General features: G+C 36.4%; 1 protein-coding gene across 2 annotated transcripts in view; it reads left to right on the plus strand.

Annotated features, from left to right (window-relative positions):
• The first annotated feature begins 8,177 nt into the window (after positions 1–8,177).
• The window catches only part of LOC126262499 (uncharacterized), a 32,085-nt gene continuing 28,214 nt past the window's right edge, over positions 8,178–12,048 (plus strand). Inside the window, exon 1 of one of the 2 annotated variants that reach the window (XM_049959166.1) lies at positions 8,178–8,338. In XM_049959166.1, coding sequence (XP_049815123.1) covers positions 8,247–8,338 — 92 coding nt within the window. In that variant the 5' untranslated portion in view covers positions 8,178–8,246. Of the gene's footprint in view, positions 8,465–12,048 lie in introns of both variants that reach the window. The other variant, XM_049959165.1, reaches the window with a different exon arrangement.

Here is a 12,048-nt window from a genome sequence, read left to right on the forward strand (position 1 = left end):
TCGAGGGAAAAAGACCAAGAGGAAGACCACGACTGAGGTACATGGATCAAATCGTGAAAGATGTGGGATGTAACACCTATAAAGAAATGAAGAGAAAAGCTGAAAGATGCACAGAATGGAGACAAGCTGCCATTGTAGCTGTTGCAAACCAATCCTTGGATTGACCACTACAGAAGAAGAAGAAGAGCCTAATAAATGCAGTAATGCTGCTACTTGCGCACTGCTGACACACTGCTCAGCGGCAGAAGGAGACTACGCGATTTTACACTATTCAGGTACTAAAATGCGAATTCAATGCACATTTCTGTGCAATAGTCATATCTCCCACAATACTTTTGCCTTTAAAGGTTATAGGTTTCCTTTTCATCTTGTATTTTGCTTTTAATAGTTCAAGTGCCTTATTTGTTTTGGGGTTAGCTAGTGAAACCACATAAATATTGAGCACTGATGCTTGCAAAACTTTTCACACATACAGGCCATAGAGCTGCTTAACAATAAATAAACCTGCGACAGGAACAAGTTTAAATAAACAATACTAATATATTACTTGATTACTTGATATACACTTCAAAAAAACATTTTCGCACTGTTTCAGAGTCTGCAGGTTTCTGTCCATATGTTTTTGCAGCATTTACAAATGTCTGACAGCATACAAATAAATTCCACTAACTAATCAATCTGATTCTACCCACTGTACTTTTTTCACTTCAAGTTGCAGCCATTTTGCAGTCCATATCATCATAAAATATTAAACAGTGTGTAAAAAAAACACTTCATAAATATAGCAGACTGCACCTAATTTAGTACACTTGTGTCATACAATTCAGACAGCTGCCTGACTGCTTCAGTTAATGTTTCGTCTCTTGTTGTAAAATTAAAAATTTAAATGAAAGAAATAACGAAACGAAACAGTTGCTAATAAATTTAAAAAAGTAGTTATTAAAGGCCAATTCATAATGGCCATCATGTCATGTCACATCACATCCCATCAAAGCATTCTGCAATGCATTACAAATGGTGACATCCACACTGTCCATCCCATCACGTCACATCACGTCACGTCACGCCAAGTCACCATCAGGGTTGCTTGGAAAGAAAGTTTTGATGACTGACATCATCTGTCTGTTTTTGAGCATGTGACCCCCAAGCTCATTTACTCACGATAGATGGTTATGAGCACATTTCCATGTTTCGTTTCATTATGGTTTTCGTGATTGATATAGTTGTTTGTTATTCATTACTTTTGTTATTCTTCACAAATTGTTTCGTCTCGTTATTTTTCGTTAAAAATTATAATCTTATAATAAATGATGAAATTATAACGTGTAGGTTTTCACAACTGGCGTCTTCATTAGTTAAAACTTCTTAGCTGAGAGGCCATGGTCGATCTGACATTTCGTTGTCTACTGCAGGCAACATATTCCAAGGTGAGTCAAGGACTGGCTGCTGGCGGCGGCGTCATATCATGTCGGACATTTCTTGCTCAGTAGCATCTGATGGGCCAGTGGACTTCGCCAGTTTGCCTTCTGTCATGATCTAGGGCGTTTTGAAATGACGGTTTATTTGCTTGAGTTATCTGTGTTTGTACATGTGTTGTTCAAAATGGTTCAAATGGCTCTGAGCACTATGGGACTTAGCAGCCGAGGTCATCAGTCCCCTAGAACTTAGAACTACTTAAACATAACTAACCTAAGGACATCACACACATCCATACCCGAGGCAGAGTTCGAAATGCGACCATAGCGGTCGCACGATTCCAGACTAAAGCACCTAGAACCGCTCGGCTACTCCGGCCGGCTGAAGTTTTGTGTTGTGAGTGTGCAACACTCTGAAGTGTTTAGTTATCGTGTTTTGCGGATGTCTGTAGTTGATGTGAAATGGTTCTGCACTGAGTGAAGATATGAGATGATGTGGAGAATTTTCAGAACATGTGTAGAATGACTGGGTTTTCTGTTGAATGAGTGTGGTGACTTCCATATCTTTAGTTTAGTCCTAGTGGTCAGGTCATTGCCTTTTAGCAGTGGGTATAGGTTGTAAATGCTGCCCAAACCTCTATTATACGCATCAGTAATGTGGGAGTTCCACAGCAGTTTGGAATCTATCTTTAGGCGTAGATACTTTACTTCGTTAGACGAGGGGAGATCCCTATTGGCTGCCAGTCCGTGGCAGTCCCGTTTATATAGAGCACATAGAGAGCACTGCCATAGGTCACGTAGGGCCGACTGTCTCTCTCTGCCTAACACCATTATTCTCGATTGAAGGTAATCGATTGTCACATCTTTGTGCAAAGTCTACCGCCATATCTTATCTAAGTTTAAGCCTTCCTCTTTTCTACAAAAATTATTATGGTGTCTGAATCTCTATAGTTTCTTTATACGTACGTGCAAAATAAAGCGATGGTCTGGCACGCTCGTCTCACTAAATTTTATTTCATGATCACCGTCTTTAAAAACATGTTTCGCTACAGCTGATTTGTCGCTATGTCCCAGTCGACACTTCCTTTTGTGTTCGGTTAAGCAGGTATTGACACTTCTTTCTGTTGTTCCAATATAAACCTTCCCACAGCTACACGGAATTCTGAACACACAAGGAGTTGCTAAGAGGTGTCGAGCGTCTTTCGCCTTCTTAAACACTCACTCATCTTCTTGGTGGGTCTAAAGATCGTTTCAAACTGAAACTTGGCCAGAACTGACCCAGAATGGTCCGTAATATTGTAAATAAATGGAAGAAAAGCTTTTCCAGCTGACAGTTGTTGTTGCTGAATGTTGTCAGACACTTTCCTTCTGATGTGGAGTGTTCGATCTGTCTCGTTGTCAGCGTATCCATTTTTCTTAAAAGCCTGTCGCAAATGATTTAATTCATCTTGCTAATAATCTGGCTCACAGATCTTATTACCTCTGTCCACCAATGTTTTAATGATACCTCTCTTCTGCTAGAATGATGGTTCGAATCCTTATGGAGGTAATAGTCGGTGTGTGTATCTTTTCTATACACTTGATGCCCTATACTCCCATCTGCCCGTTTAATTACTGATAAATCCAAAAAATTTAGTTGTCCATTACTCTCTTTCTCCACAGTAAATTGTATCTTTGGATTAATACTTTTTAAGTGCATCAAGAAACCATACAATTCTTCTCCATCATGATTCCATACCACAAAAGTGTCATCCACGTACTTCAAAGGGGTTTTACTGCCAGGCTGCAGCGCCTGCTATTCAAAAAACTCCATGAATAGATTAGCAACAGCTGGACTCAGAGGGCTGCTCCTGCACACTCCTTCGGTTTGTTCATAAAACTCACTATCACACTGAAGATAAGTCATGGACAGGCAATGTCGAAATAGAGCTACTACATCAGTGGGAAACATATCAACTATGTATGAAAGAGCTTCGTCAACAGGAACCATGGTAAACAGTGATACCACATCAAAACTGACAGCTGGCCCCACGTGATGTATGGTGGTGTCCTCTATGCGCTCCATAAAGATGGGACCTCCTCGGCCTGGCAGCCTGTCGTTGAGTCATCTTGGAAGTTGCCCACAGTTGCCAACAAAACGTCAGTAAGAAAAAATTTTACAGATTGACCACGGCCTCTCGGCCCTGAAGTTTTAACTAAGAAATGACGAAAGATTAATTGAAGCAATGAGCTGAACTGTATGACATGAGCATAATAAATTACTTGCCATCTGGTACATTTATAAAGTTGATTTTATACATACTGGTATCGTAATTAATATATTGCAATGAAATGGACTGCAATATCGCTACAACCTGAAGTGAAAACGTATTGTAGATAGAATAAGTTTGATTAATAATTAGAATGTCTCTGCATGTTGTCCGACATTTGCAATGTTTCTTAAAGAAATGGACTGAAACATGCAGATACTGCAACATTGGCAATACACCTTTTTTGTCAAGTATAGATCAAGTAATGTGTTAAGAGTTGTTTGTTTAACTATGTATTTGTGGCAGGCTTATTTATTGGTAAGTCGCTCACGGTTTTGCAAGCATCAGTGCTCAATATTTTTATGGTTTCACTAGCTAAACTGAGTACAAATAAGGTGCTTGAACTATTGAAAGCCAAATACAAGATTAAAGAAAACCCAACAATCTTGAAGAGATAGGTATGGAGGGAGATATGACTATTGCACAAAACTTTTGTGCTGGGCTGACAGCTAAACATGATATTAAACAAAAAAAATTATAGAATGTGAAGAAAGCTCGTAACACTATGTTCCTTTTAGGAATTCTGGGTGCAATTTCATGTAACAAATAGAAAAACTGGTGTTTCGACTTTCTAAAATACTTACAAAACGCAGATTCCTCATCCTCAAGCTCCTTACATAGTGTGTGAAATTCTCCTTCTGTACTATGTAATGACATTTTTCGGATCCACACAGTTTTGTGTTGTTTTGCATTTCTGACTTCCTGCTCTGATGCACGAACTATTCCTCCAAGTTGCAAATCATTTGAGTCCAATATATTTAATTTTCATACAAATGTCGACTCCAGCATCAGTGTAAATAAGGTACTTAGTTGTGTATTTGGACTTAACGAGTCAAAGAAGTTGAAGATCATTTTGCTTAGATCGATGTCCCCGCGAAAACAACAGTTGGGGACAGACATAAGAGTTGAAATCAAGTGACTTGAATTGACTTGACGTGCAGTGCTCTTGATGTGACAGTGCCGTGACAGCCAGAGTGAATTAACCTTGACAGCAAACTTGCCGCATATTTTTCAAATCTCGTTTTTGGATGATCGTTTGACCATCGATTAATCGATATGGCGAAGTAAGGTTGATACAATGATTGCGTAAATATATACTGAATACAAAACAATTTATATTTAACACGGCGTCGCGTCACAACTCACGTTGCCCTTCTCTCGTTGTTTCTTTCTAGAATATGGTCGTATTCATTTTCGTTCCTCATAATAAGAATAAAATTTCCATTGATGGAAGCACATTGGAAAAGTGGCGATCTATGATGATTGTGGTTGAGCCCAAAGGAATTAAATCTGGGGAGGTAAATAAGATCCTTTGCTTTGTCCTTGGTGTACCAGCATCTAATGTTCACACAGAAAGAATTTTTTCTCTGCAAAACAATAAAAGATCTGATGATAGGAACCGTTGTATGTGGACTTAATAAAAGCAAAATTACTAATAAGTGTTAATTTTGGTTACACATGTGAATAATTTGTTAAATTTGTAAAGAATTGTCTCCAAAAAATGTAATCAAATATAGTTTTAAGTAAAAAAAATGCTGTAGGCCGTCAGTTTGTAATTGTTATAAAGACCTTTTTTGATTCGGTGAGGCAACAAACCTGTTTTCAAATATTAAAATATTGCATTAGGCCTATTCATTCTGTCAGGCCGAAGTCTCCCTTATTTTGACAAAAAGAAAAAAAATAGTTGGCAACTTCCCCCATGTATATCACTCCCATAGGGGTCGTAACGATAAGATTAGGCTAATTACAGCCTGCACCAAGGCATTTAAATGATTATTGTTCCTATTTTCCATACGTGAATGGGACTAGAAAAAGACCTAAAAAGTGTTAACAGTGAATTGTTCCCTGTACCCAACACTTCACAGTGGTTTGCAGAGTATAGCTAGAGGTTTCTTAATATGGTTGAAAGCATTTAAGTTTACATTCCACCAAAATCCAATTACACTCTTGTAAACAATGCCCCAATAGTTTCCACAAGTTAATCCAAACAACAATGCCCAGACAACACGAAAGGTGACGATTAGATTTGTGATGTTGCTTAAAGACTTTCTCACCTGATGTGAAGAAAAAAAAGCTAGTTGTATAATTGGCCAATGCTCTTTTTGCTCAACACCCTACCATGACAGCTTTCAAAAACAAACGACAAAAGAAGCTATCCAAATTTGTGATAATCGTGAACATTCCAGCTCTGAAGATCAGGACTGATGAAGTAGAGTATTGTATGAAATTCAGTTTAAGAGAAGCCTAAAGGATTTATTGGTGGCCAACTCCTTCTGCTCCATTGATGAATTTCTCAGTAAAACCAACTGATATATACAATATAACTTATGTACAATTTCAGTGCACTAATGTGTTCATTGTAAATATGTGTGTGTGTGTGTGTGTACGTACAATCTAACTTCTGCACCATTTCAGTGCAGTAATGTGTTCATTGTAAATAAGTATTATAGTAGTTGTATTACACGTTTATTACCTTATAATTAAAAAAACTTTTTTATTTTAAATTCAGTACATTAGTATTTGTAAAATAACTCTTTCATATAGTGTTCATTAAAAAAAATGCGATAATTCCATTTGGCACCTGTGGAATGGTACATTAGCTTATTTGTTTTATTTGTAAATATTTGTCATGTATTGTCATGTTCTACATCCTGGAGGACCTCCTCACTACGGATCAATTGGAATGAAGTAAATCTAATCTAATTGTATTGTCTTTGTATTCGTCTCCTAATATACATTTTACAGATCATGTGATTGCATTGTACAGGAGACACATCAATTTTTTGCTCATGATATTCATAGTTACATACTTTTTAACTCTAATTTTACCAGCGCAGGTTTTTGTGGAACACATTATTAGACTGAGAGAATGAAACTTTGTGTTGCGTAGTTACCATGGCACTACAACAGAATCTTACCCACTGTAAAATTAAGTTCCTTTGTATGCTTCAATTTTATTTATAATTATGAACAGTGCCAATAAGAAAAACTTTCTTCATAAAATTATTTATAAAAAAGTAATTTTGTACTAATAAAAATTACATGTTATTGGAAATACTGCCAAATTACCTTATCTTACCCGACAATATCCCTCTAAAGCCCGGTCCACACGCAACGATCTGTCTGCGCAGACATCGTTGCAGATGTCTGTACATGCAAAAGATCGCTGCAAATGTGGTGTGTTCACACGACACAAACCCCAATCTACTACTCGCCCGCCATCTGTCGGTGTAGAAAAGAAATATCAGTGGCAAGCGACTACGCTCCCCGTAAACGTCAAACATTTAATTCAGTTATTTTGAAATATAGAAATGGAGGAAGTTCTGTTTGTGGTCTGTGTTCGCAACTTGTGTTGCAAAAAACATTCAGACCAACCGCAGGAAACAGAGAAAGCGGGCAAAATGGTGTAGACAGTGGCTGCTAAAGCGAAAGCAGTTTTCTCACGTAAATTTACTGAGAGAGTTGCAGGACGAACCTAACGACTGGCGAAATTATTTGCGGATGGATGTCGAAACTTATAATTATCTCTTAAAGCTTGTAACCCTTCATATTATGAGAAAAAATACTTGTATGGGAAGGGCAATTTCTCCTCATGAACGGCTGGCGGTAACATTGACACTCCAATTTCATCTTCAATTGTACTCCTGCTTGGTCTTGGTGTTTCTTGATCACTAAGAAAGCCAAGCAGATCAAAATACCATAACGTTGGCTGGTATACTTGATCTACTCCTACACCAGATCTAGATTTCTGAACTTTGGATAACTCAATTAGAGCATTGAATGCTGCAGTCTTTTTGTCTCGGTCACTATATTCTTTACTTTTAATCTTCCACAAACATGGGTGGTTTCTACATATTTCAATGAATTCACTTACAAACTCTCGAGAACACTGACGAGTATCAGCCAATTTAATGCCCGGTGTGCACAAATACAAACACTAGACTGAGCAAACAGCTGTTTCGCGCCAGATTTGCGGCGATCTCCTGTCCACACGCTCCAACTTGTCTGCGCAGATGTGGTTTGAACCCACAGATTTGAGAGGTTTCGCTCAAACCTCCAACTCCAACTTCCAGGTTTGCACACACCTCAGGTTGGTGCAAATCTTCTGTCCACACGCAACGATCTGTCTGCGCAGATGTGATGTGCGCAGACATTTGCGCAGACAGATCGTAACGTGTGGACGGGCCTTTAAGAGAGGTCGAAAATGAATACAACTACAACTACTACAGAATAACTTAACAGGAAAATTGATTAAGTAAAAACGAGAACAAATATTTTGTTATTACGCATAGCTTCGTGTTTAATGCTTGAATTCGCTTGTTAGACATTTCATGCTTTGTAAATTCGTCATGTGTGTCTTGACCGATTACTTTAGCTACTCAGAAACGGAGGGGAAAAATTGTAGAAGGCTATTAGAGCTGTACTATAGTTCTATGTTGGCTAACCTGCGTGTCAAAATGTAGCATACATGCGCTTTCTTTAAATGTTCAGGCTAATCGATCGCCGGTGGTAGCTGTTACAGATGTCATCAGAAATTGAATTAATTTGGAAATGCGTGACGTCTTCCATACCAAAATCTGTTGTGGATGAGTGGTGGAGCAAAATCCTCAAACAGTTTAGTGAAGAACATAGATATTACCATAACTTTAAAAATATTCAAGAGAAATTCCGTCATTACGAGAAAGTTAAATCGATATTGAGAGACCCAGATGCTGTAGCGTTAGCACTGTTTTTCCAGTAGTAAGTCTCTTTAATAAATTTGTTTAAATGTTTTGCTGGGCGCTGTAATTTTTGTTAGTTTTGCGACATTGGCTAGAAACCACACAAAATTAAGTCTCTCTAGCAATTAGAATTTTGTATCTGGTAGTCGCGGCAGCGACCTACAACTTTAAACCATACACTTTTTAATTTATTTAGTTATGCCCGTTACAACACACACACATTTTCGTTCTATAAATTTAAAGCTTTTACAACGGTCTGCGAGATTCTGTTCCTTGCGAACAATTTATCACGTCACTTAATGATAGATCATCTTCATTGCTGTATTTTCTGCAATGTTTCTGTATATTTCAATGTATAGATGCAATTTGTTAATATATTAAATACAGTATCTGTTGCGAACAATGTATATCGTCACCTTTCATTGAGAAAGTATAACAAAATTAAGTATTAGCTGTTAAATACCTTTAACTTTATTTTTGTTTTGTTGACAAACCATTTAAAAATGTTTACCGCAGTATGCATCCATCTGAGGTGTAGGTTCACCACGTTTCTACGCTATTTTGTCTGGTGAATTTTGTGATGGTTAATCAAGCATCATGAATGTAGCGTAAATTTTCCGCACGCTGCTTCATAATAGATTGTATTGTAATAAGATGAGAAACTATTTTCTAAATTTTGTATTTTAACTAAACGATCTATCTGAAAATGCTGCTTTGGTAATTACTAATGGGGTGGACTGTATAAAGTGAACAGTGAAGTCATATACATTCACATGCTGTAACTGGATGAATTTTCAGTGTTGGAAAAATGTTTAGTCAGTGTCTCCAAAAATGCGTTTTACTTAAACTTTGAGTGTGGCATTAATTATTCTTCCATTCTATTTCATTATCCAACTGTTTCTACTTGGAACAATAGTGATTTACATACGGTCACATGTCTATCGTTGCAAGTAATTATGGTATTTCTAGGTAATTTCAAACTAAACAGAAAACATTGAAAATAAAACACACCTGTGAATATGTTACAAGCAGTGTACACTGGCAGAAACAAAGGCAAAGTGATTGCCTTAATAAAATCATTACACTGTAAAATCGCTTGGTGAGATATATTGTGTAAAACACCTATTAGAAAAGGTTTTGTGGTGTATTTTTATCATATATTGTAAAAGCTGGAGTGTCCTCCTAGCTTTTAGGAAAAGATTGGCCAAAGATATTTGATAGTGTAACAGAAACTTAAAGAGGCCAGTTGGATACAACCATTCATTCATGCATTCGTCACATTCTGTAGACATCAAGTTGTGAAACACTCTGAGATGTGAAATAAATCAAGGTACACATGAAAAAGATGTGTATATTACAGAAATTTAATCTGTGTCTGAAGTAAAAATAAATTATCGCTCTACTGCTTTGTGCTGTCCACACTTATGCTAGCTAAATTTAAATGCAGAAGAAGTAGCTGCTGTCTCCTCACTTCTAATAGATAGATGCTGTTTGGATCCTGTTTGTTTCTTGGTATTTACATGAATGCATTGGTATCTTTCAAAGGAAATCAGTACCTATCTGTATTAATACAGAGCACTGTATCCAATATATTACTACCTTTTCATTTATTTATTTATTTAGTGCCCGTATTATCATATTAACGATATTGGACTTGTCAACATACAGAACAGTATAAAATATTACAGATTTACATAATGTACAAAATATTATCATTGTTATCAACACATCTTTATAACAAAAACATTATTTTGCTTATGTACATACAGATAGAAGAAAAGCTTGTGAAACCCCTCGGTTGATTTTACTAAACCTATAAAATACTAGTACTTTAGTTAACTAAGCATAGTAACACAGCACAAAAGCTAGGTGCATAATTACATACATACATGGATGAAAGAAGTTTGGTTTTATCTAGGTATGGTTGATAATTATGAATTTTTGTTTGGAGAGCTACGAAGTAGATCGACAGAGTTGAGCAAAATTCCAGGTATTTAATACTGTAGAAGATGTTGTTTATTAGTAGATTTTTTTTTAGTTCTTTTTTGAATGTATTACTGTTTGATATTTTTCTGGGCTATATATGGCAATGCACTGCACAGAATTTTTGGTTTCAAACAGCACTGTCTTGATATATTGATTTTCTGTGCACATCCCTATGGTAGTCATCCCGCTTCCGTGTTTGATAATGGTGGATCTCACTATTCAAAAGTGAAACTTGATGGTTTTTAATGAAGCATGTGCTTTCAAATATAAATGTAGATGGCAAAGTCATGTTTTTTAATTCCTTAAAGATACCTCTACATGGAGCTCTGTAAGCAACATCACTTATTAATCTTAAAGCTTTCTTTTAGAGCTTAAAAGACTGCTTTGCAAAAGAGGTATTTCCACAGATCACTATTCCATACTTCAGTAGACTATGCATGTAAGCATAATAACCACTTAACACTGTTTCGGTATTGCAGCAATCTTAATGCACTCTTAATATGTAACGGTACTTGCTTAACTTTTAGTTAAGCATTTCTACTTGTTTTTCCGATCTTAGATGCTCATCCACCCATATTCCTAAAAATTTTATGTGCTTCTTTTGCTGAATTTGGCTATTCGATAATGTGAATTTTACATTGGCCCTATTTTTGTTCCTTATACTGTTTTCTTGTCATTGGCAAGTAGACAGTTATCTTTAAACATTTTTCTGCCACTTCTGCTGTTTTCTCGATTTTTTGCTGCATCTCATAATCATTCTTCCGTTTTATAATGAAGCTGGTATCATCAGCAAATAATATGGCATCAGCTGTTGAAAACTGATGAGGTGGGTCATTAATAAATATCAAGAATAACAATGGTCCCAATACTGAGTCCTGGAGCACTCCATAATTAACTTCACTCCATAATTAACTTTTTTATATTCAGAATGGTACAAATTTCCGCCCTTTCAGTTAAATATGACTTGAACCACTCGTAGGAAATACCACGGACATCATAATTGTTCAGTTTTAAGAGCAGTAGATTATAAGATCGAATGCTTTGGAAAGGTCCAAAAACAACCAACAGGGCAGTTCCTTGTCCCTTGTCCTCAATACCTTTGTAAACAAGTTTTAGGAAACTGAAGAGAGCTGTTTGTATGTATTTGCCTTTTCTGAAACCATTCTGTGCATTTACAAGAATTTTATTTTTGTTTAGAAAGTCTAGCAATCTATCATACATTATTCTTTTAATTTTTTTCAAAAATACAGATAATAATGATAGAGGTCCAAAATTTTTAATGTCAAACTTGTCACCACTTTTATAAACTGGTATTACTGTTGATTGCTTAAGTTTAGTTGGAAACACTCCAGTTTCAGAGGAGTCACTGATTATGTCCACAAGTTGAGAGACATTATTGGTACTATATTTAATAATTTTGTCAGGGATACCCTCAAATCCACAGGTCATTTTATTCTTTAGTTTGCTGACAGCCGATTGTACTTCTTTAGGTTTTACGGGATATAGATACATTGTCCTTTCATTTATTGGAGTTGTTACCTTTGTCTGTGTATTATGTTTAGTGGTGATCAGGTTTTGGGCTACATTAATATAATGATCATTAAATGTATTAGCTAT

The sequence above is a fragment of the Schistocerca nitens genome, chromosome 6 (assembly GCF_023898315.1).
Source record: "Schistocerca nitens isolate TAMUIC-IGC-003100 chromosome 6, iqSchNite1.1, whole genome shotgun sequence".
Classification (NCBI taxonomy): domain Eukaryota; kingdom Metazoa; phylum Arthropoda; class Insecta; order Orthoptera; family Acrididae; genus Schistocerca; species Schistocerca nitens.